The sequence below is a fragment of the Ahaetulla prasina genome, chromosome 14 (genome assembly GCF_028640845.1).
Source record: "Ahaetulla prasina isolate Xishuangbanna chromosome 14, ASM2864084v1, whole genome shotgun sequence".
Classification (NCBI taxonomy): Eukaryota; Metazoa; Chordata; class Lepidosauria; order Squamata; family Colubridae; genus Ahaetulla; species Ahaetulla prasina.
The window spans coordinates 4,111,689-4,138,163 of NC_080552.1; the positions used below are offsets into that span (position 1 = coordinate 4,111,689).

Genomic DNA, 26,475 nt, shown 5'->3' on the forward strand with positions numbered 1-26,475 from the left:
TTTGTGCCCACTTTATCATACAGTCCTTTACCAAGTCCCTTTCAGAATCTATTTCAAGTAACACATTATACAATCTCTTTATATGCTCCTGAGACTGATTTCTAATTTGCTTTACCAAATTTCCCTCGTTCTGCTCTATACCAATTTTCTGATCTTCCTTCCATCTAGCACCTAGTTGCTCATATTGAAACAATTCTATTTAATTGTTTAAAATAAATAAAAAATATTTTAATTTTTGCCATTCCCGTTTCATTTCATTCTGTCCCTCCTTCTGAATCCTTTCTTTAATGATTCCATCCCACCATTTCTTTGATATGATGTAACTGTTGTCCTGCAGCAAATTGTGGTGAGTTAGCCACGGTGAGTTGCTCATGGCGAGTTGGCCATGGCGAATTGTCATAGACCCCTTGGGCCAATCCTAGAAGGATCTCTAAATCCCCTTGGGTGACCTTGCTGCAGTCTCTCAAGCGCTGTCTGGAGGCGGTCTAGGACAACTCGCTACAGCCAACTCGCCACAGGACAACTAGCCATGGCCAACTCACCATGGGCCAACTCACTGCGGGACAAAAGCTACAGAATATCAAAGAAGATTCATTAAAGGATGCAAAAGGAGGGGAAAAATGAAATGTGAATGGCAAAAAAATAAACTATTTTTTTATTTATTTTAAATAATTAAATTGAATTGTTGAATTGTCCCGCAATGAGTTCTGCTCTGGAGAAGCCAAGAAGGTATGTGGCCACTGACTTTAACCTCAGAGAAATCTTCCTGATGTCATGACCCAGGCTCAGGACTCAGATTCTGAATCCAAAGAAGCTACTCCAGTTGACCTTGGGAAGGTCAAGCCTCAAGAAACACTAAGCCGAGAATCGCATGAGGCTGATCAAACACAGGTGCCACCTGGACAGCTGGACCAGGACGGTGATGTTGATGAAATCAGGTCTCCCAATCCCCACACTTGCTAAAGTGAAGCTTCTTGCTAAACAAAATACTTTGATGTTCCCCATGTGTCAGCCTCCACTCCAATCTTCGCATAATTTTTGTACAATTTATATTCAGTAGATAGAATGTAAAATGCTTCTTTCTGTAATGTAAAATAGTTAAGGAAATGAGATGTATCATTGCACCATACAGGGTAAGGGAAAGGGGCCTATTAAGAGTGTCGGCTGACATAACAGTGGGGGAGGGGTGATTAACGGCTGAATGTTAGGGCTTTTCCAACAGATACTGCATTCCTAAGATGATTGACAGCTAGAGACCGGCGGAGGAAGATTACCACGGGGGGCCGAGAAGGAGCTGGCATTGGACCAGACCAGCCTGACCTCCTGAAGGAGGAGGGACAAATGGGGGGATATGATATGTTAGTCATATTTTGTCTCAGATCCAACTTTGCACTGCTGCTATCTAGATTGTAATTAGTAAAAGTACTTTTCTTTATTGCAAATGAAGTCAAGGTGTATTCTTTCCTAGATATAATCAGAGGCAGCCTGACACCATGTAATTCTTTTCTCAGTGAAACTTCTGCTCTTAGGCAGATGCCGCTACCACTTCTTGTAATCCCAAACTGTCCCCACCTGCTTAATTCTCAATTCTCATTGTCCTCTACACACACACACCCAAACACATACACACACACCAGAATAGGGAAGCCAGGAATATAATGTAAGATACTTTCCAAAAAGTCATTGGAAGTGAGCAAGTTTGTGGAAACAGAGAAGGGGGGGGGAACCCCTTAATTCTTCTAACCCTTCTAAAGTTGCAATCCTATACTATATCCAGCTGCAAATATGACAGAAGCAGAGTATAGACAGTCCTCGACTTACAATCACAACTGAGCCCAAACTTTCTGTTAAGTGAAACAGTTGTTAAGTAGTGGTGGGTTTCAATTTTGTTTACTACCGGTTCGGTGGGTGTGGCTTGGTGGGTGTGGCATGGCTTGGTGGGCGTGGTTTGGTGGGCATGGCAGGGGAAGGATACTGTAAAATCTCCATTCCCACCCCACTCCAGGGAAAGGATACTGCAAAATCCCCATTTCCTCCCTATCAGCTGGGACTTGGGAGGCAGAGAATAGATGGGAGCTGGGCCAGTCAGAATTTTTACTGCCGGTTCTCCGAACTACTCAAAATTTCCACTACCGGTTCTCCAGGACTGGTCAGAACCTGCTGAAACCCACCTCTGTTGTTAAGTGAATTTTGCCCTGTTTTACGATTTTTCTTCTCATGGTTGTTATGTGGATCACTGCACTTGTTAAGTTAGCAACATGGTTGTTAAGTGAATCCAGCTTCCCCCATTGTTTGTCAGAAGATCGCAAAAGGGGATCACGCAACCCCGGGACACTGTGACTGTCATAAATGTGAGTCAGTTGTTGAGCATCTGAATTTTCATCATGTGATCATGCAACGGTTGTAAGTGTGAAAAACGGTCATAAGTCACTTTTTTTCAGGGCCGTTGTAACTTTGAACGGTCGCTAAATGAACCGTTGTAAGTTGAGAACTATCTGTATTCTCTCCGTATGATGGGAGCAGACCTTAAAAAAACTTACAATTTTTTTTTTTTTATTCAAAAAGTTTTACAAAATTTTTTTCCCCCTTTCCCCCCCTCCCCTCCTTCACAACCCCCTCCCCGACTTCCCGGAACGGGCACAAGGTATAGTTAAAAATAAAACAAACATATGCTAAAAAATTTTCATCCCAACTTAATTATACCCCTACAATCATCAATTCCTAACTTCCCCCAAAAACAATCAAGAATAATGCATCATAATCATTCAAAAACAGTCTGATAACTCTTAAACTGATATCTACGTTGAATATAGTCAATCCATTTTTTCCATTCCTTTAAGTATCTTTCTTGCGTATTGTCTTTCAAAAAGGCTGATATCTTCGCCATCTCAGCCAAATTGGCAACCTTCAATATCCATTCTTCTATTGTAGGTACTTCTTTTTTCTTCCAGTATTGTCCTATTAGTAATCTTGCTGCTGTTATTAGGTTTAATCGTTATTAGGTTTAATTTTAATCGTGATTTTGGACCTGCTGAAAATGGGCCTGGAAGGATCATGCAACTCACTTCATGCAGTCTTTTTTTTTTTTTTTATTGAAAAAGTTTTACAACAACAATTAAATTTTTCCCCCTCCCCCCCTCCCTCCAAACCCCCCCCCCCCCCCGGACTTCCCGGAGCAAACACAAGGTATAGTTCCTTAAACAAAACAGTCATACATTAAATTTTTAAAATCTAACACAATTATAATCTTTCTCTCTCACATAACCTGACTTCTTCCATTAAAATCAAAAATAACATCTTTCATTCAAAAGCAATCCGAAATTTCTTAATCTGATATCTATTTTGAATATAGTCAATCCAGTTCTTCCATTCATTTAAATATTTTTCTTGAGTACTGTCTTTCAAGAAGGCTGAGATTTTAGCCATCTCAGCCAAATTGGAAACTTTCAATATCCATTCTTCTATTGTGGGTAATTCTTTTTTCTTCCAATATTGTCCAATCAACAGTCTTGCTGCTGTTATTAAGTTCAGAATCAACTTAGTCTCAATCACTGTACAGTCCGTTGTTATTCCCAAAAGGAAAAATTGCGGTAGGAACTTTATCTTCTTCTTCAGAACAACTTCATGCAGTCTTCATGTGTGGATTTGCACTTGCGAATGCAGGTTTAGCGTTTCAGTGTGGCTGAATTCTTGGGAGTTTTTACAGAACCCGGTTTCCTTTTCCAGTTGGGTCAAGGAACAGGCCATGGAGGCTGGCTGCGCTGTCTGGGATTCCCGGACTTGCATTCTTAACCCATCGGGTGAGCCAGTGCTAAATCAGCGTGAACAATTTCTTCATTCTTGCGGCATTATTAGTAACTGTCACATTTTGTAATTAAAGTTGAGATTGTATCTTCACCGCTGTGATTGGTTCAATTGCAAATTGAGGGGGAAAAAAACCTCTTTGGAGAAAGATGGTTTAAAGCTTGAATGGAATTCTAATTGAATGGAATTCAAAATGCTTTATGTCATCTTGAGGTCTTAGCAGACGGGACTGCATGCCAAACAAGCACTTTGCTCTTTTATTCTGGGCACCGGGGGCTTCTCACGACACGAATTTGAGGCTGGGCATATTTTAATTGCTGGATTTAATTTCTCAAATATTTACCTTGGTACAAGAATTAAAACAAATGTTGCGAAAAGTCTGGGATTTTTCTACACAATGAAAATTAAATGGGTTTGCGGTAAATAAGAGATACATTTTTGATGTTCTGGAAAATCCCCAAAGGGTTTAACTTGCATTTGGATTAAGTTGGTCTGCTAAGTAGCACACTCAGGTCCCAGATGCGGTTTGCCCGATGTGGCTTGATGACATCTGAGTCAAAAGGTATGCTTCTTGTAATGTATTTGAAATTTTGGAGGGAAATTTGGGCGGGAAAATACACGTTGCTGATTGGCTGCTGCCTCAGCCAAATACTATATAAAGAGAGGTGTTTGCCTGTTGTCTTTTGCTGGGTTTCACAATAAACTAAAGAGCTGTTGTCACTTGCATCGTCTCCTGCCTCTTCATTGCCCAAACTTAACATTGGCGACGAAGGTGGGATTTTGAAGGCAGTGAGACTAAGGCAGCGTTTCTCAAATAGTGGGGCGCGCCCCCCAGGGGGGGCGCGAGGCTCCGTAAAGGGGGGCACGTTTGACCTCGGCAAACAAGCTAAGCCCCGTGTTTATGTCTCTGTATCCAATCAGAGAACAACGGGAGCATCTGATTGGCTGTCCAAAACCCTTGTGACACGAGCCTGTCGGAGCCATCTTTAGTGTGGGACTGCCAGTACACGTGACTGCGCATGCTCCTCCCTTTCAAGGAGAAAAACGCCTGAAAGAAAGTCGCGCGGGGGGGGCGCGAAAAATGTTTTCTTCTTCCTAGGGGGGCATGACAGAAAATAATTGAGAAGCACTGGACTAAGGAAAGAACTGAAGGAGCAACTTAGTTTCAAACCCAGCCAGTTATCAAGGGCGGATACATAGCAATGTCTAGCTATACGCCACCAGCGCCATTCGACCCAGCTCTCTTAATCTCTCTTTTTCTGTCTACTCTCCAAGCTTGTTTCAATTTAGCTTCTGAATGTTTCGTAACCAGACTAGGTAACACCACCAGCAGGATTTTCTTGTCCTATTCTCCTTAGTTTGTAAATGACTTGTGTGCCATTGTGATCAGTTGGCCGTGTGATTGGTTGTTCATTTAGAGCTATATTTAAATTCTGAGCAGCTGATTGGTTCTCTTGTTGATTGGTTGTACAAATGGTCTGGTTTTTTATGTATTCATATGCTGGATTGAGATCAATGTTCTTGTTAATTGCTCCTTTGGTAGAACACCAGGATTCCATAAATTCACGTGTGTGGCGGGTGTTGGCACGGCCAATTGAACAAGTAATGTAGATTCTTATGATGGTATTTCCTAGATACAACATATTCATAGCTGACATAGCTGAATTGCATAGCCTTTAGCTCTGAACCTTTTTCCCTCTTCTGTTTTCAGCTTTGCTGCTCCTCTATGATGTCACAAACCGAGCATCCTTTGACAACATCCAGGTAAGTCTTGAGGACTCCAGATGGCTGGTGTTATTGCAGAGGTGCAGATGCCCAAAGTCTGAGTCCATGCAAAATAAATCCTGCAGCAAGACAGATGAAGGTTGTTAGGTTCTTCTCTTTTTCTGAATGAAGGTGAATCTATGTGTCCCAGGATAATGTTGCAGAATCCAATCTGGGTCAGTCACCAGGGCCGGAGGTTTAACTCTTCCGAGCTTTCAGACTCATGCTGAAGCCCACCCCCAGGGAATTTCTCTCTGCAGAGTGTGCACTTTGGGCTATTCTGTGTGTGGTACAATATTTATGTGGTGCCTAGTTGTGTGTGGCTTTTTAGATGTTGGTTGGGGTGTTGAGGGCCAGCTATTAAGTCATTGGCTGTTGTTTCCTTGTGCTGCCAAGTCCTCTGCTCCTAATACCTGATCATTGGCATCCTCATTGGCATCTTTCAGTCTCAAAAGACTATGGTATCGTGCTCTGGAAACAGCATTTAGTGTGGCTAAAAAGGCCAATTCAAGAGTTGCAATCCCTTCCACACTGAGGGGAGATACATTCCGCAGATTTCGCTGGTTCCGGGACTGCCTCTTTGCCTCAGCCTGCCGAACAAATGTCTCTTCGAATTGGAGAAGCCCATGCTGCGTCTTTAGCCTCCAAGCTGAACGATCGGAGGTCAAGGTTTTCCAGTTTTTAATGTCTAGTCCCAGGGTCTTTAGGTCCTTCTTGCAGATATCCTTATATCGCAGCTGCGGTCTCCCTCTGGGGTGCTTTCCCTGCACTAATTCTCCATACAGGAGATCTTTCAGAATCCGACCATCAGCCATTCTCACGACATGCCCAAGCCAGCGTAGATGTCACTGTTTCAGTAGTGTATATGTGCTAGAAATTCCAGCATGTTCCAAGCCTGCGCTATTTGGAACTTTGTTCTGCCAGGTGATGCCAAAAATAGAAAGGTGATCAGCTTTCTCTCCTGCCGTGCGTAAAGAGTCCAAGACTCATTGCAGTACAAGAGTGTGCTCAGGACACAGGCTCTGTAGACCTGGATCTTTGTATGTTCCGTCAGCTTCTTATTAAGCCATACTCTCTTTGAAAGTCTGGAAAATGTGGTGGCCACTTTACCAATACGTTTATTCAGCTCAGAATCTAAAGAGAGAGTATCAGAGATAGTTGAGCCAAGGTACATAAAGTCATGGATGACCTCCAGTTCTTGTTCAGAGATTGTAATACAGGGAGGTGAATTCACGTCCTGGCCCATGACTTGTGTTTTTTTCAGGCTGATTATTAGTCCAAAGTTTTAGCAGGCCTTGCTAAAACAGTCCATAAATTGTTGAAGGTATTCAGCAGAGTGAGCAGTAATGGCAGCATCATCAGCAAAGAGGAAATCCCGTAAGCATTTCAGATGGACTTTAGACTTTGCTCTCAATCTAGTGAGATTAAAGAGTTTTCCATCTGATCTGGTCCGGAGGTAAATACCCTCTGTTGCAGTTCCAAAGCATGTTTCAGCATGACGGCAAAAAAGATCCCGAATAAAGTTGGCGCGAGGACACAGCCGTGCTTCACTCCACTTCGAATATCAAAGGAATCTGTTGTTAAGCCATCAAAAACTACAGTGCCCTTCATTTCCTCATGAAAGGATCTGATGATGTTGAGGAGCTGAGGTGGACATCCAGTCTTGGGGAGAATTTTATAAAGGCCGTCCCTGCTAACCAAGTCAAATGCCTTCGTAAGATCTATGAAGGCTACGAAAAATGGCTGTCTTAGTTCCCTGCATTTCTCCTGCAACTGTCTAAGGAAAAATACCATGTCAGTAGTGGAGCTGTTGGCTCGAAAGCCACACTGTGATTCTGGATAGACTCTCTCTGCAAGCACCTGGAGCATCTTCAGTATGATATGGGCAAGTGGCTTCCCTACAACACTAAGAAGAGAGATGCCACTATTGTTGTTACAGTCACCCCTGTCACCTTTGTTCTTGTACAGTGTGACAATATTTGCATCCTTCATGTCCTATGGTACTCCACCTTCCCTCCAACAAAGACAGATTTCATGCAGTTCAGTGAGGATGTTCTCTTTTCAGCACTTCAGAACTTCAGCAGGGAAGTTATCTTTCTGCTTTGCCAGAGGCAAGGGAGTCCAGGGCCACATTTAGTTCTTCTAAAGTTGGTTCACTGTCAAGCTCCTCCAAGACAGGCAGGCATTCGATGTTATTTAATGCATCTTCAGTTACTGCACTTTCTCTGGAATATAACTCAGAGTAGTGCTGCACCGAGCGTGCCATCTGCTGTGCTCGGTCCTGGATAATCTCACCTATAGAGGGGCAGATTTCTTCTGTGTTGGACCTAAGGCCTGCTTGATGCCATCATACATCCCCTTGATGTTGCCTGTGGCAGCTGCTATCTGGATCCAAGAGAAAAGCTGCAGCCAATAATGGTTAGAACATCTCCTGGCAGTCTGTTGGACTTTGCTACAAGCAGCTCGCAGAACCTGTAGGTTGTGCTCACTGGAACAGGCTTTATATGCAATTAGAGCTCTCCTTTTTTCCTCAATGGCTGGCATCAGTTCCTCCGAATGGGCTTCAAAACCAATCTGCTGTCTTTCTGATCTCCTTACCAAATACTGACAAGGCAGTGTTATAAACAGCATTCTTGAAATATTCCCATTGTTCGTATGCATTCGCTTCAGCCGGGCCTGGGAGAGTTTCCTTGAGTGCTTGTGCAAATTCCTCCACTTTGTCCTGATTGTGGGTCTTGTTGATGTCGATTTGAAATCTCTTTGTTTGCAGTTTAATTCTGCTGCACACCAAGGAGTGGTCTGTATTGCAATCAGCACCCTGATAGCTGCATGTGATTGTAATATTGGGAAGGTTGGAAGACCTGATAAGAATCAAGTCGAGCTGGTGCCAATGCTTTGATCTTGGGTGTCTCCAAGAGACTCCATGTTGAGGCTTTGTTTTAAAGTATATATTGGTAACGCAAAAACCGTAGTAGCAGCAGAACTCCAGCAGACATTGGCCATTTTCATTCATCTTCCTGACACCGAACTGACCTAAACAAGTGGGCCAAGAACTATAGTCAGCTCCAACCCTGGCATTAAAATTGCCAAGGATAAACAGTGGTTCTTTCTCAGGGATTTTCTTGATAGTAGCAGCCAGATTGTCATAGAACTTGTCTATGGATTCTACTGAAGATGATAATGTCGATGAATATGTGCTAATAAGAGTGATCAGTGGAGTTGCAAGGACAGAATTATTTCGTTTCCTTCAGCAGGTGGAGTAATGAATCTTGGTCTCATTCGAGACAATGACGAATCTGCATATAGACGTGAGGTTGAACGACTAGCCTTGTGGTGCGACCGTAACAATCTGGAACTGAACACACTCAAAACCGTAGAAATGGTGGTAGACTTTAGGAGAAACCCTTCCATACTTCCACCTCTCACAATATTTGACAACACAGTATCAACAGTAGAAACCTTCAAATTTCTAGGTTCTATCATATCACGAGATCTAAAATAGACAGTTAACATCAAAAACATCATCAAAAAAGAACAACAAAGACTGTTCTTTCTGCGCCAACTCAGAAAGCTCAAACTGCCCAAGGAGGTGCTGATCCAATTCTACAGAGGAATTATTGAGTCTGTCATTTGCACCTCTATAACTGTCTGGTTTGGTTCTGCAACCCAACAAGAAAGACACAGACTTCAGAGGATAATTAGAACTGCAGAAAAAATAATTGCTACCAACCTGCCTTCCATTGAGGACCTGTATACTGCACGAATCAAGAAGAGGGTTGTGAAAATATTTACAGATCCCTCAGATCCTGGACATAAACTGTTTCAACTCCTACCATCAAAACGACGCTATAGACCATTGCACACCAGAACAACTAGACACAAGAACAGTTTTTTCCCAAAGGCCATCACTCTGCTAAACAATTCCCTCAACAATGTCAAACTATTTACTAAATCTATACTACTATTAATCTTCTCATCGTTTTCATCACCAATCTCTTTCCACTTATGACTGTATGACTGTAACTTTTTGTTGCTATCATTAAGGGTTAAATTGCAACCTATGACCATCATTTGTGTTGTAAATGATGTACCTTTGATGAAGGTATTTTTTTTCTTTCTCTTTCTTTCTCTTTTCTTTTATGTACACTGAGAGCATATGCACCAAAACAAATTCCTTGTGTGTCCAATCACACTTGGCCAATAAATTATATTCTATTCTGTTAGTAGGGTGTTTCTGACTGCAAAGCCAACCCCATATTCTCTAGACTCGTTTGATGGTTTTCCCTGCCAGAAGCACTAGAAGTTTCTCTCCTTAAGAGATCCCAAGTCTGACAGCCTTGTCTCTTGAAGGGCAACGATGTCCATTTGCAGTCTGCTCAGCTCCATGTCGATGACAGTGGTCTTATGTACATCACTTGTTTCTTGTAAATTGTCAGAAAGGCCAGGAGTCATTGTCCTAACATTCCAAGTGCCCAAACTTTAGGGCTAAAGTTTTCTTAAGTTTATTGCATGGTGCAGAGTTATCAATCTGCTTGTCGGCTTTGACCCTAAACCCCACGCATCCTTGTGAGGTCTGGCTGGGGGCTGCCCAGCTTATAGCGGGTGGTAGCTGCCCAGTGAGGTACAATGACCTCTCCCACCATTGAAAGTGGCCCCTGGCATCACGCTCTATGCCAATCAAGCAAAGACTTATAACCAGTAACTGCCACTTCCCGTGTTGTTTCAATGTTGTATGCAAAGCTGGAGTGTCCTCTCCAGAGCAGGAGGCCTAGGTAGATTAATATGGAGGATAGACTGTTACCCAAGCAGCAGATCCCCTCTCTCCATGTTGCTGAAATAGTCCAACGGAACGGCAGAGTCGATATGATTAGTTCCAGCTGCATCTCAGGAGTTACCAGAACGTGATTGTACACGAACTGCTTCCAGGACTCCGGCTCCGGATTTGGCCTCGAGGTTGACTCCTGAAACCTTTTCCAGTAGTAGATATAGCCACAAGGCAGTGGAGGTGGGTAAATTTGCTTGTTTTTAGGGGGAAGAGGAGTGTCTGTTTGAGTGAGTGGGAAGTGGGAAGTTTTGTTAGCTGTGTGCATGGGAAAAAAATGGTTAGATGGTGTCCATTAGCCATGGAAGGCAACTCCATTAGCCTTGGAAGGAGAAGGAAAACTCCGATCTCAAAACTCCACTGCCTTGTGGCTATACCCATCTATGGGAAAGGCATCTGGAGTCAACCTCAAGGCAAAAACTGCAGCAGGAGTCCTGGAGTGAGGAGAAATGCTGGAGGAGTAATACCTCCCTAAAAAAAAAACACAAAACTTTGGTCCAGCTGCCCCGGCTGGTGGCACCTCGTAAGGGTCCCTTTCCAGGGTTATAGGAGAAGACGGTCAATGGTTTTGAAGGTGGAAGAGGGCTTTATGCCCCAAGGGTAGATAAAATTGCAGAACCATTTTTTAGGAGAAGGGAAACTCTGATTTCAATACCTGATAAGCTGATCGTAAATCAGCACTCCTGTTGATTGATAAGACGCCCATTTCCGAGGGTTCAATCCTTTCCCTGGCTATTTTTGAGCCTGCTCATCCAACAATCTTAGTAGCTGCAAAATTGAATGTCCTTGTTCATTGAAGGCTACCAATGAGTCTCGGTCTCCTCGTCTAACCCCTCACTTGTGTTTTTGCAGTCTGGTGATTAGCTTCCTCCCCGTCTGTCCTACATAGTCACAGGGGCAATCCTTTCAGGGGATCCAGTAGATTACATTAGAAGTATCTCCCACCTCCAAGCAATCTTTGCTGTGCATGATTTGTCCTCCTATGGTAGCCTCTGGATGGTGTACGATGCCCACTTGCAGATCTCGGAAGCTGTGTTCTACTGCTTCCGAAATGTTTTTGATGTATGTCTGAGTGTGCCATGTGGTTGGTCTTGTCCCTTGTTTCTTCCTTTCTCTCCCCTGTAATCTGAAAGCTCGAAAGACCAAAACTCTGGTTCTGGTGACCGATCCAGATTGGCTCCTGCAACGTCTTTTTCCCCCCATGATGAGTTTTCTGGTTCTCATCCTCTCTTCCCTCAAACGTGGAAGAAAGTGAAAGAAAGGAGGAACTGTAGCATGCCAGCACGAATGTGAAACCGCCCCGCTCTCTCTTGTCCATTTCTTCTAATGTGAATGGATTAAAAAAAAATTTTTTTTTTAAGTTTCTGGAACCAGCTCAGATGGTGGATTTGCCAGAGTGGATCCTTCTCTTCTGGTTTCCCCTGATCTAAAACAAATTTGGACTTCAAAGATTATGGGGCCTGGAGAAGGCCAAGAGCAGAAGCCAGGGGTGAAATGCTCCCAGTTCGGACCAGATTGCCCGATCTGGTAGCGATGGCAACGGGTGGTTCAGAGAACTGATAGCAAAAATCCCTGCCCCCCGCCATGCCCAGCTGAGCCACGTAATCATCAGAGGTTGTTTTTTTTTTTAACTTTTAAAAGCATTTTTTCTTTGGCCGAAAAAATGCTTTTAAAAGTTAAAAATAAGCCTCTGATGATCGTGCGGCTCAGCTGGGATCATCAGAGCCTTTTAAAAGCATTTTTTTACAACCCCTTCAGCAGCTGCTGCTGCTGGACAAACTGGCCCCTGAAGGTCATATGTGGATGCATAAAAGGGCTTCTATATATCTTAAGAACATAGAAGGAACCTTGGAGGTCTTCTAGTCTAACTTCTCACTTGGGCAGGAGACCCTATACTATTTCAGACAAATGGTTGTCCAATCTCTTTTTGAAAGCCTCCAGTGATGAATCACCTACAACTTCTGAAGGCAAGCTATTCCATTGGTTGATTGCTCTCGCCGTTAGGAAATTTCTCTTTGCTCATAGGTTGCTTCTTTCATAGGTTGCTTCTTTCTATCCAATGTTTCTTGTCTTGCATTTTGGTGCTTTGGAAAATAGTTCGACACCCACCCTCCCCCTTCTTCCCAGAGCTTTTGCCATGTTTTGCTCTGTAGAATTTGGCCAGTGGAAGAGATTTCATGGGCCAAATCTCTCCTGGAGACAAAATTGCGGGTTTGCAGGTGCAATAAATTATTTCCAGCACTGCTTGTGTCCTCATCTTTTGCATCTCCAAATCTGTCTTCATCTGGAACATGACTTGGGCTTGCAGGTTACAAAAGCAGAGCATTTTGCAGTAAGGAAGGAAGGAAGGGAGGGAGGGAGGGAGGGAGGGAGGGAGGGACCATAATTCAGTGGAAATCTTGAAAAGTTTTTGGCCAAGTGGAACCACTGTAATGGATCTACTTGTGCTTTTATAAATACCTGTTCACAGGGATCCTGGAGAAAGACCGAAAGGTGCAGAATTAGTTGACTTAAAGAAATAAGAAAGGAAGGAAATGTGCTAGAATTACAGTTGCAAGTTAAAAGCCAGAATAGTGAATATGGTTGGTAAAATATCTCTGGGAAGAAACAATGGCTATTGTTTAGCTGAGATACTTACTTTTCACCTTGCATTTTTTCCCCAAACTTAACTCTCCTTTTGCCAGAGCAATCTTGTGGGACCATCCAGGACACAATGAGCTCTGGACACATGACCTCTGAAGATCTTTTTATAATACCTTCCAATCATTTTACCAAATTTTGTTGGCAAAATTGCTAGCAATCTGTGACAGCTATCGCCCTAAATCAGGCCTAATAATTAAGCAAACAGCTAGCTGTGTAAAACCCAAATCCCGGCTTTGCCTATTTGTGTAACATGGCCCTTTTGAATTGTGACAGCTTTGCCCTACATCAGACTTTCTCAGTGTTGGTTCACTCTCCCAGATATGTCACATTTGGGACACTGAAATCAGCTTCTCTAGGAACCCTCATTAAAGGGGTTTGCTTGCTTCTTTCACTGGATGGGGAAAAAATGGATGGAAACTAACCAAGGAGAGAACCAACTTAGAACGAATCTATGTAGTTTTAATGTTTTAATGTTTCAATTATTTTTAAGAATGAAAATGAATGAAAAGATGAAATGAAAAGAAGGACCAGGGGAGACATGATAGCAGTGTTCCAATATCTCAGGGGTTGCCACAAAGAAGAGGGAGTCAAACTATTCTCCAAAGCACCTGAGGGCAGGACAAGAAGCAATGGGTGGAAACTCATCAAGGAAAGAAGCAACTTAGAACTAAGGAGAAATTTCCTGACAGTGAGAACAATCAATAAGTGGAACAACTTGCCTGCAGAAGTTGTGAATGCTCCAACACTGGAAATTTTTAAGAAAATGTTGGATAGCCATTTGTCTGAAATGGTGTAGGGTTTCCTGCCTGGGCAGGGGGTTGGACTAGAAGACCTCCAAGGTCCCTTCCAACTCTGATATTATGATGATGATGATGATGATGATGATGATGATGATGATGATGATGACGACGACGACATGTGGGCTTTAAGTCCCATCATTCCTCTACCAACATGGGAGTTAGAGTCTACACATCTTAAAGTTGCCAAGTGTTCTGACCTAGGTTTCCTGAGACTGTAAAAAGCACACATTAGTCCCCAAAACCCTCTTTTTATTTCAACAGCTGTGAATTCTGTTCATTCCAGCCCGTGATGAGTCACAAAGAGTTTGTAAAGAGTCCGGCAGAAGTCTGCCACAGTCCTTCGGGATAAGGCTGATAAGCACCCACCTTTATCTCCCTTGACACGCTGCCAAAGACCTAATTGGCAATTAGCTTTGCAAGGCCACACGGAGCACAGAGTCAAAACGGAGCTTCAGAATTTAAACTGACCAGCATGAACAAAGTTGCTTCCTGCAAAGGCTCATGTGCCTTTTTTCCTCCTTTATGTCTTATGGGAGGGGCCAATCATCTCCGAGCCTTACTCCTGAGTCGCCCCTTTTGTCTTAACTGTTCTTGCCTTCTGGCAGCTCTGCGCATGCGTGAACTGGAACATTGCCTGGCATCTCTGTCCGTGCAAAGTTAGATGTTTATCAAGTGGACTGATCATTGCAATGCTCTCTCTCCCTCTACAAATACAAAAAAAGAATTAGACATCTCCCAAATTAAATACTTTCCGCTGCTGGTGAATACAAAATCACAAACCTCCAGCCCAGCATAGTTCATTCTCTTGCGTTTGGATGCCTTTGTTTCTGCTTGCCGTCTCCTTTGACATATCCGGGGGGTGCTTAGTTGCTGGTTTCTGTAATTCCTGGGGTTTGCTCTTCTCTTTTGAAGTGTCTGCCTCGGAACCTCAACCTTCTGTGTAGCTTCAAGAGGCAAGAACTGCTTTGAACATGTGCAATGGAAAAAGATCCTGGCCTCGGATGCCGAGGCTGGAGGGGTTTCTGTATGCAGAAGGAATGGCTGGTTTTATCTTATTTATTTTGTTTCGGTTCCAGTTGAGCCATTGGGAGGGAGGCGCAAGGCTTGTTTTACAAATAGACTCAGCTATGTCTCGGGGGCAAAATTCAGCCAGTCTTCCAATTCCCTTCTTGAGCCAATTAACAGTATTTGCTGCTTATTTTTAATTAAGGCAGGCACAGACGAAACTAGCTTAGGGATCTGCCTTAGTGATTTCTAAGCAGGACAGGAGTCTTCCTGAGTCCTGGAGGGAAGAGGGCAGAATGAAAAGCTGGATTAGATTTGTAGCTGGAGAAGGTCCGTGGTTTTCCTATTCGATATTTCAGCGCCCAGAGAGAAATGCGTCCTCTTTGGCCACAGAGCTCCACCCGCTTAAAACATATCAATCTTTGAGATGGGTAGACTTCAACTCCCAGAATTCCCAGTCAATATGGCTATTGCTAAGAATTTTGGGAGCTGAAGGCCACACATCTCAACGTTACCCAGGTTGGGAAATGCTTCTTTTGAGGCAACAATGCAGCATAAAATTACCTGGCATGAACTTGCTCTGATTTCCTCCAATCCCAGAAACCTTTGGAGAGAGTTTCTCAGCCTGCAGTGGAGCTGCAGTGGATTCAGACACTTGGCCCAGCTGAGTAATCAAACAGTTGAAATTGTGTGTGTGTGTGTTGTTTTTTTTAACCCCCCGGGAATTACTCCTAAATTTAAGCCTGCATTTGTTCCTCTTGTTCAGCTGTGGGCAGATGCCATTTGCATCCTTATCAGCCTCTGCAGATTTCAGGCAGTAATTGTGCCCCAAACATCTCTTGGCATCATTTTCAGTGCTCGGGGCAGAAAGATTCATAGGCCTGGCTCTGCCGCAAAACAGAGGGTTTATTTAACCTAACCTTCTCCGTTGTCCGGCTCTGGAAGAAGTTGCTGTTGTCTGCCTCCTGCAGCAGAAACTCTGGAGATGACGTAGTTTCGGTTTCCCTAAGGCAGGGGTGTCAAACTCGATTTCATTGAGGGCTGCATCAGGGTTGTGTTTGACCTCGGGGGGGCTGGGTGGCATGGCCATGGTGGGCATGGCCAGCTCGACGTCAGTTGTGTCGGGGCACCTGTGTTGGCCCGAGCACTCTGCCAGTGAAAACGGAGCTCGGGAGGGTTGCATGTGGCCCTCCTGAGTTCCATTTTCACTGGCAGAGGCACCGCGGGCTGGTCCTTCGCTGTTTCCAGGGCAGCCCCGCAGGCCAGATCTAAGCACTTCATGGGCTGGATCTGGCCCTCGGGCCCTGACTTTGACACCCCTACCCTAAGGCTTGGAGCATTCTCCAGCTTCCTTCCCCAATGGGCGTCCCCAGGCCTCTTCAGCCATAATTTGCTAACCATGATGCTCAATGTCAGCAGAAGTCTTCAGGAAAACTGCAGTGCAGGAGGGAAGCAGGGGGTCCTCCCCGTTGGGTGAATTTGTGTGGGAGAGGTCTTAGGACCGTAACCACTTGCACGCTGAACAGGAGACAGCCGGGTGCTGCAGCTTCAGGAAGGGGCTGGTGCCATTGGAGGCTGAATCAATAGCAACTCAATTTCCAGCGCATCAGACATCCTGTTTTAATTCTGCACACTCAGCCTCATCTAGAATGCTGAGGGATGGAGACGTGGACAGTGGCGGTTCTGAGAAGATTGGGGGGGAAAGTCCTGCAGCCTGGAAGAGAGAAAGCAAGTTGGGGAGATTTATAGCATTTCAGATTCCTCCAGAAGTACCCTTTGAATGGGTCTGAGGGTTGAATGAGGGAAATGGGAATAGCTGATTGGACTTTCCTTCTTCCCTCTGCACAACCTTCCCCACCTCCTTTGTTTATTATTATTATTTTTTTTACAACGAGGAGAGCAGGAGGGTCGTTAATGAGCCTGGGGACCAGATGCAAGGAGGCTGCTTCTGGCCATTCTGATTCCATGCTAATAGGTTAATTTAATAATAGTTTCATTTTCTGTTTTTTTAAAAAAATTTAAGGAAGTATTACTAAACCCTATTTGGATTGGGAATGCCTCTTCAAAAAGAAAAGCTGTCAGAGTTTGTTGCAGAAATTAAATCCAGGAAGCACACACAGGTAAACTGGTTCAGCAGGTTTCATTCCCTTCTTTATATACATAATAATAATACATGAAGTGTATTGTATAATACATATACAATACCAAGAGTGGTTCTTCAGTTTCAGATCAGTTCAGAGAGGTAGACTAGACCAGTGGTAGTCAACCTGGTCCCTACCGCCCACTAGTGGGCGTTCCAGCATTCATGGTGGGCGGTAGGGGTTTTGTCCGATACTGAAGCACTTTCCTTTTTTTTTAAATTTAATTGACTTTTCAATTTTTTTAAAAAAATAGCATTATTTAAAAACATTTTCATTAGGTTTTCATAAAATTCCCCGTGACAATTTAAATTTCTGAAAATATACTATTTGTATCGCCTGCACATAAGTTTAGTTCACGTTACATAAGTGAAACTAAATGGCGCTATAGTGCGACCGCAAACAAAAGAGCCTCGTCTCAGAATAGCTCGCGCATCTCCCCCCACACCACCCAGTTGTAACAGATTAGCAGAGCTGGTGGCCGGCGCCCCCCCCAAACTCAATCCACGATGCGCGAGAGGCATGCGTAGATGACAATACACTTTATAAATCACCATTACTGTGGAACCGGTGGACGGTTAGAAAATTTTACTACTAACAGAGATACAAAAGTGGGCGGTAGGTATAAAAAGGTTGACTACCCCTGGACTAGACTAATTCAGACTTGTCTGCAGCTTTAGAGCTCAGAGCTTAATGCAGAGCCATGCCCAGGCTCTTTCCAGTTTCATTTCAATTCACCAGTCAGCTCCCATTGGCTGACCTTGTTACCATGTCTCCATTCAGTGCGTATTGACTGATCTATTCCAGTCTATGAATACTCATAGGTAAAGGTAAAGGTTCCCCTCGCATATACATGCTAGTCGTTGCCAACTCTAGGGGGCAGTGCTCATCTCCGTTTCAAAGCCAAAGAGCCAGCGCTGTCCGAAGACGTCTCCGTGATCATGTGGCCGGCATGACTCAACGCCAAAGGTGCACGGAACGCTGTTCCCTTCCCACCAAAGGTGGTCTCTATTTTTTCTACTTGCATTTTTACATGCTTTCGAAACTGCTAGGTTGGCAGAAGCTGGGACAAGTCACGGGAGCTCACCCCGTTACTCGGCAGCACTAGGGATTCGAACTGCCGAGCTGCCGACCTTTCGATTGACAAGCTCAACGTCCTAGCCCCTGAGCCACCGTGTCCCTATAAATACTCATACTCATACAAATACAATACTCATACTCTTGACAAAAACATTTGTTTAACTGTGGCTTGTTGAATAAGCCATGGTTGGCTAAGCCCCAGATAGCAGATTTACCAAAGTGAAGCAAAACTATGCAATGGTTTATTGCAGGGTCATGAATATTTGGGCAGGTTGGCACAGTGCCATGGTGTCTGCCTTGCAAGGGAGCCTCTAGGCTTTTGGTAACGCACTAAGGCAGGGGTCTCCAACCTTGGCCACTGTAAGACTTGTGAACTTCAACTCCCAGAGTTCTGGGAGTTGAAGTCCACAAGTCTTAAAGTGACCAAGGTTGGAGACCTCTTCACTAAGGATCTGATTGTGCCTTGGACATTTGGGCCAGGTTTTATTTATTTATTAAATTTATATGCTGCCTGAATCGCCAAGAGCCAAACACGACCGGATGGATAACCACATTATATGCTGGCCATTTTGCAGTCTTGCAATTCTATTAGGAGTATTAAGGGAGTCCTGTTTGGTTGCTTGGATTTGTTCTGTTGTTTTTTTTCCAGAGTGTAAGATAGAATTGTTGTTTTGGACCTCTGACACATGAAGTATTGATTGATAGTTGTTTTAAACCTTTTTTTAATTAATTGGGTTCTGTTGTTCTCTGGTTTTAATTTCTTGCTCACTCCCAGACTCACAATAGCGTAATGGGCAGCCATGGAAACTGTTTACAGCAAATGAATCAATATATATTAAAGGGGGAAAAAAGCTTATGCCAAGATGTTTCTTCTGACACTATAACAGACAGCTAGCTGTTCCAGTGCTCATCCTCTGAGCAATTGTTTGCCAATGTCCTTTTGAGATTATGGTACCCAGAATTGAATGTAGTATTCCAGGTGACCCTTGATGAAAGCAGAAAAATTTTAAACAGGATCTTCCTGTGATTTGTACTCTTATGGTCCTCTTATTACATTCCAAAGCAGCGCATGGTTTTCCATTTTAGCAGCTGCGTCACAATGTTGGCCAGTGTTCAACATGTGATCTTCTAGAACAGGAGCATCAAAATTAGGCAACTCTAAGACTTATGGACTTCAGCTTTCCAGAATTCCCCAGCCAGCATGATAATCGACTGATAATCAGGCTTTCCATCTCTCCTTTGAGATCGTTAAAATAAATTTCCAGGGGTATTTTGTCCAATTTACACATGTTATATCTTCATCAGATATACTATTTTAATACAAACTATCCCAAGAAACCTGGAAGCTTTGTGTGACAGAAGACTCAAGGAATAGTAACAGGTAACAGGAACAGGGTTGGAAGAGACCTTGGAGGTCATATAGTCCAACCCCCCTGCACACGCAGGAGACCTGTACTAGGGATTTGAACTGCTGAACTGCCGACCTTTCTGATTGACAAGCTCAGTGTCTTAGCCACTGAGCCATCTAGCCATATCAAATGACCTAAATGCCAAAGCCCACTGCAACTACATAGCAAAAAAAGCTCTAAGAGTTGTAAACCTAATTTTACGCAGCTTCTTTTCTAAAAACTCTACACTAACTAGAGCATACAAAACATTCGCCAGACCTATTCTTGAATACAGCTCATCCATCTGGAACCCATACCCGTTATAACCAGAAATATTTAATCTTGTTTTTACCTTTCATCTACTTTTACACTCATATAGCCATCATCTACCTTGTTCTTGGTGTTTGGGTTGGCTTTTTAATCTCTAAAACTCATTAGGTTTATCTCATGTCATCCAATGGGTGTTGAAATGGAAAATGAAGGTTTAAAAAGCGGCCTTGAGGATGGGAACTCATTCTCGGTCTTCCTTTCTGGTTTAAAGAGCTGCATTAATGACTTGCTTTTAAAGCTGAGAAACGTTTTGGTTTATGACTGACCAGGCCAGGGGTCTCCAATCTTGGTTCCTTTAAGACTTGTGGACTTCAACTCCCAGAGTTAAAAAGCTGGCTGAGGGACTCTGGGAGTTGAAGCCCACAAGTCTTAAAGGGACCAAGGTTGGAGACCCCTGGACCAGGCCACTGTGGTCTGGGAGTGGGATTTGGACAAACCTTGTTCCCCAGTTGAAGGAAACCCCCACCAGGATCCTTCAGAATTCAAATACGCTCATTTACTCAGGAGGGCATTTTTTTAAAAAAACAACAACAAAACTTTAATCCTGAACAACAAACAAAAGCACAAACATAAAGCAGTTTTCTTTCCATTTGAGTACTAATTAAATCTGCTTCTTTAATTCTTCGGTTTTTCCAGTATATTTCCGTTAAATAAATGTCCTTCTGTTCCCTTAATAAGAGAGCATTAAGGTCATTTAAGTTGATTTCCTGGCTTTTTTTTCTGCCAAATACAATGCTTTTTTAAAAAAAAAAACTGTTATAACTGCTCCCAGATGGTAACTATTTGATGAGCTTTTGAATTGAGAATAATCTTTCGTTTTCCTTTTTCTTGCACCCGTCTCCCTAACTGTAATTATCTGCAATTCTTTCTCCCAAGTTTTTTTTCCTGCCAAGGGGCCGTTTTGTACTTCTGTAGGCCACAGATAGCTGAAAGATTCAGCTCAGCTGTGATCTTCAGAGCCTTTTTTTAACCTTTTAAAAGCATTTTTTAAAAGAAGCGGTAAGCAGGCGACTGGATGATTGGGGGGGGCATGGGGGGGGCAGGGATTTTTGCTACCAGTTCTCCGAACCACCCACTGCCATAGCTACCGGATCGGCTAATCCGGTCTGAACCGGGAGCATTTCACCTTGTAGATCATCTAGTCCAGTGGTTCTCAACCTTTATAGTGCTGCGACCCCTTTAATACAATTCCCCACGATTTGTTGACCCCCAACTGATCTCAGCGTGCCTCAGCAGCCGCAGAAGGAGGAAAAAAGCGGCAAACTGTTTTTCTGAATTTATCGCGCCTGAAGCCGTATTGGCTAGCGATCTGAACTGCTTGCGATTGCCTTGAGGACGGAGGCATTAAAGCGGAGACTCCTCCCCTATTAAGTTTATGGCGCCTGAAGCCAGATGAGGCTAGCGATTGGGAGTGATTGCAGCTGGCTTGAGAGGGAGACATCAGAGCAAAGATTTCTCTCTTTTTTAATTCATCGCGCCTGAAGCCGAATTTGGCTAGCGATTTGAAGAGCCTGCAGCTGGCTTGTGGAGTCAACCATTGGAGCTCGATTCTTCGACTCGCAAGTATACTTCCCATGTTTCCGATGGTCTTAGGCGACCCCTGGCAAATCGTCATTCAACCCCCAACAGGGTCGCGACCCACAGGTTGAGAACCGCTGATCTAGTCCAACCCCCCTTCCAAGCAGGAGACCCTACATCATTTTTGACAGATGGCAGTCCAGTCTCTTCTTGAAAGCTTATTGACCTCACCCCATTCCTAAGAGGTCTGTAAGGGGGGTGCATAAGAGCACCAGCGTGCCTACCGTTCCTGTTCCAATGTCCCCCTTGATTGTATCCAATTCGTATAGTTATTTTATACTTATGCTTATATATATGCTTATATATCGTGTAATTACTTTATGCTTATGCTTATATATACTGTTGTGACAAATAAATAAATAAATAAAATAAATAAATAAATAAAACTAAAGATCCCACAACTTCTGAAGGCAACTTCTGTTCCTCTGGTTGATTGTTCTCACTGTCAGGAAATTTCTTCTTATTTCCAGGTTGAATCTCTCCTTGATCCGTTTCCATCCATTATTCCTTGTCTGGCCTTCGGGTGCTTTGGAAAATAGCTTGACCCCCTTCCTCTCTGTGGCAGCCCCTCACATATTGGAACACCACTATCATGTCTCTGCTGGTCCTTCTCTTCATTAGACTAGCCAGGCCCAGTTCCTGCAACCATTCTTCATATGTTTTAGCCTCCAGTCCCCTCATCATCCTGGTTGCTCTTCTCTGCACTCTTTCTGGAATCTCAACATCTTTTTTATAGAGCAGTGACCAAAACTGGATGCAGTACTCTAGGTGTGTTCTTACTAAGGCTTCATAGAGTGGTATTAGTACCTCCCTTGATCTTGATTGTATCCCTCTGTTAATGCAGCTTACTCCTTATATCCCCAAAGAATAGAACCAGAACTAATAGATTAAAACTACAAGGAAGGAAATTCAAGACGAATGCTAGGTGGATCATCCTAACATTACAAACTCTCAGTTAGAGATATAGGCTGCCACGCGACCAGATGACTAGATGCCCCCAAACATCTGTAGTCATGAAAACCTTTGAAAGGCTAGTGCTTTCCTACTTGAAAACCATCACAGAGCCACTGTTAGACCCTTTGCAATTTGCATACCGAGCAAACAGATCAACAGATGATGCTGTTAATATGGCTCTGCACTACATCCTACAACATCTTGTGTCTCCAAAGACCTATGCAAGGGTCCTTTTATTTATTTTATTTATTTATTTATTTATTTATTTTGTCACAACAATACATGTAACTATCATACAGAAAGGTTATATAGTATATAAAGGTATAAGCATATATATATAGGAAAAAGAAAAGAAAAACAATAGGACAGGAACGGTAGGCACGTTTGTGCGCTTATGCACGCATCTTATGGTCCTCTTAGGAATGGGGTGAGGTCAATAGTAGAAAGTTTTTGGTTAAAGCTTTTAGGATTATGAGAAGAGACCACAGAGTCAGGTAAAGTATTCCAAGCACTGATGATTCTGTTACAGAAGTCATATTTTCTGCAATCTAGATTAAAGCGGTTGACATTAAGTTTAAATCTATTAGTTGCTCTAGTATTATTGCAATTAAAGCTGAAGTAGTCTTTGACAGGAAGGACATTACAATAGATGATTCTGTGAGTTAAACTTAGGTCTTGTCGAAGGCGACGGAGTTCCAAGTTTTCTAAGCCGAGGATTTCAAGTCTGGTGGGATAAGGTATTTTATTGTTTTCAGAGGAATGGAGAACTCTTCTTGTAAAATATTTCTGGACACGTTCAATTGTATTGATGTCAGAGATGTGGTGAGGGTTCCAAACAGGCGAGCTGTATTCTAGAATTGGTCTAGCAAATGTTTTATATGCTCTGGTTAGTAGTGTGGTGTTTTTGGAAAAGAAGCTACGCAAAATTAGGTTTACAACTCTTAGAGCTTTTTTTGCTATGTAGTTGCAGTGGGCTTTGGCACTTAGATCATTTGACATGAAAACTCCAAGGTCTTTAACGGGATGGGGGTTGTCTGTAAGGTAATGTCCATCTAGTATGTATTTAGTTTTTGGGTTCTTTTTTCCTATATGTAAGACTGAGCATTTGCTGGTTGAAATTTGGAGCTGCCAAAGTTTAGACCAAGCGGATAGATGATCAAGGTCGTTTTGAATGATAGAAGTATTGTCTGTGGTGCTAAATAGCTTGACATCATCAGCAAAGAGAACACAATTACTTGAGATATGGTCACAGAGATCATTAATGTATAATATAAAGAGTGTTGGTCCAAGGACGCTGCCTTGAAGAACGCCACTCTTGACAGGAACAGGATTTGATAAAGCATTGCCAATTTTGATCACTTGTTGTCTGTTAGACAGAAAAGCAGATATCCATTTGTGGAGGGGTCCTGAGATGCCATAGGATGTTAGTTTTAGGAGAAGTTTATCGTGTACTACTGAATCAAAAGCTTTGCAGAAGTCTATGTAGATTGCATCTATTGATTTGCCTTGATCGAGATTTGAAGTCCATATGTTTTGCAGCGGAGAAGTTGTAAGTTACATGATAATTTTTTCCTGAAACCAAATTGTTTGTTGGAGAGTAGGTTGTTAGTTTCTAAGTGTGAAGTAATGGATTGGTTGATGATAGATTCCATGACTTTGCAGGTGACGCAGCAAAGGGAGATCGGTCTGTAGTTTTCGACTAAGCTGGGGTCTCCTTTTTTGAAGATAGGGACGACTGTGGCTAGTGACCAGCAAGTCTACTTTTTGTAGACTTTAGTTCAGCATTCAATACCATCATTTCAGACATTCTTCTAACTAAGCTAAACCAGCTACAGGTACCGGAACAGACTTGTAAGTGGATCACAAGCTTCTTAACAAACAGGAAGCAGCAGGTGAAGCTAAGCAAGATCACATCAAATACCTGTACAATTAGCACAGGGCCCCCCCAAGGCTGTGTGCTCTCCCCACTTCTCTTCTCTCTGTATACCAATGACTGCATCTCCAACAATCCATCTGTTAAGCTACTGAAGTTCGCAGATGACACAACAGTGATTGGTCTCATTCGAGACAATGACGAATCCGCATATAGACGAGAGGTCGAACGACTAGCCTTGTGGTGCAACCAAAACAATCTGGAACTGAACACACTCAAAACCGTAGAAATGGTGGTAGACTTTAGGAGAAACCCTTCCATACTTCCACCTTCAACTGTCTGGTTTGGTTCTAAATATTTACAGACCCCTCGCATCCTGGACATAAACTGTTTCAATTCCTACCCTCAAAACGACGCTATAGAGCACTGCACACCAGAACAACTAGACACAGAACAGTTTTTTCCCGAAGGCCATCACTCTGCTAAACAAATAATTCCATCAACACTGTCAAACTATTTACTGAATCTGCACTACTATTAATCTTCTTATAGTTCCCATCACCAATCTCTTTCCATTTATGACTGTATGACTATAACTTATTGCTGGCAATCCTTATGATTTATATTGATATACTGATCATCAATTGTGTTGTAAATGTTGTACCTTGGTGAAGGTATCTCTTCTTCTATGTACACTGAGAGCATATGCACCAAGACAAATTCCTTGTGTGTCCAATCACACTTGGCCAATAAAAATTCTATTCTATTCTATTCTATAGAGGCTGGTGGGCATTTGGCAGGTCTGCTCTGAGCAAGCCATTGTGAAGCAGGACCCCAATGCTTTATAATACAAGTGCTTTATGTTTATTTGTTAGGATTATAACAAGATGTATTAGAGATAGAAGCTGACGTGTCACATAAAAGCGGAAGTATATTGCTTGGCAGAGGGGTGGTGTTGCAAGCTTTCTGTAAAGCACAGGAATATTTCTACATGCTGTTCTTTGTAACCTGTTCCAGTAACTATATCTGGTAAAGAAGGGGGCATTGAGAGTAACGTATGTATCAACATATGTATCCGGAAGGTCTATGATAAGAGTAGTCCATATATGGGCTTTTGTCTGTGACAACCAATTAGGATAACTTCTTCTTTTTGCTTGTGACAATATCTGTAATCAAAGGTATAAAAGATTATGCTTGAGCCTTGCTCGAGGCTCAGACCTTTGTTTTCCACGTGAGTGGGGGTCTGTGTCCTATTTGCGCAAATAATAAAATAATTCTTGTTTCTCAAATCCTTTATGGTCTTGTCTCCTCACTTTAAGACGAAAGATTTCTATTACAATTGGAGTAGACTTTTAGGGCCTCTTCTAAGAATTTATGATGCAGGAAATTGCTGCTCAGATTGAGCTCCATCCTAGACATCAGCTGATTCTGGTGCCACATTCTTATATAAGGGCACTCATGGCAGTGGTGGGTTTCAAATTTTTTTACTGCCGGTTCTGTGGGTGTGGCTTGGTGGGCATGGCATGGCTTGGTGGGCATGGCTTGGTGGGCGTGGCAGGGGAAGGTTACTGCAAAAATCCCCATTTCCTCCCAATGAGCTGGGACTCAGGAGGCAGAGAATAGATGGGGACGGGGCCACTCAAAATATCCACTACCGGTTCTCCAGAACTGGTCAGAACCTGCTGAAACCCGCCTCTGACTCATGGTGACGCACAATATTAAAATAATAAAAGAACACTCAGGAAAAGCACTAGAAACCCTTGTGCAACACAGCTATACTACATTACTGTACAAACTAAGCTACTTACTTAGTTACTGGATTCACATGCCATCATATCTGAGCAGGCACAAGCAGCTCAAATAAAAATATGGAACGGGTGAAGGGGCATGATTGATATGGCTAATGTAGGACCCCAGGAGCCTTCTCTAAAATAGCAGGTCAGAAAGGGGTTAATGTTTCACTGCAGGAAGCATCCATCCCAAATGGCTGCTATGGTGGGCACATTTTCCAGGCCCACCTCTTCTACATCAGCCTCACTTAAAAGGTTGCAAGTAAGTACATTAATTTCACTGTGTAGCAGTTTAGCTGTCTCTTTCTTGATGAAAAGGATCTTTTAAAGCAGGGATCTCCAACCTTGGCAACTTTAAGCTTTGCTGGCTGAGGAACTCTGGGAGTTGAAGTCCCCAAGTCTTAAAGGGACCAAGGTTGGAGACCACTGTTTTAAAGGACGGGGAAGGGGCTGGGAGCCTGGCAAGCAGCAAGAGAAGTGTGTGGTGACACATTTGCCCCAACCTC

General features: G+C 43.1%; 1 protein-coding gene across 2 annotated transcripts in view; it reads left to right on the top strand.

The window, feature by feature from the left end:
- Positions 1-26,475, top strand: part of RAB26 (RAB26, member RAS oncogene family) — a 296,965-nt gene that overhangs the window by 230,138 nt on the left and 40,352 nt on the right. For both annotated transcript variants that reach the window (XM_058157076.1, XM_058157075.1), the window contains exon 5: positions 5,516-5,568. In XM_058157076.1, the coding sequence (XP_058013059.1) occupies positions 5,516-5,568 (53 nt within the window). The remainder of the gene's footprint in view (positions 1-5,515; positions 5,569-26,475) is intronic.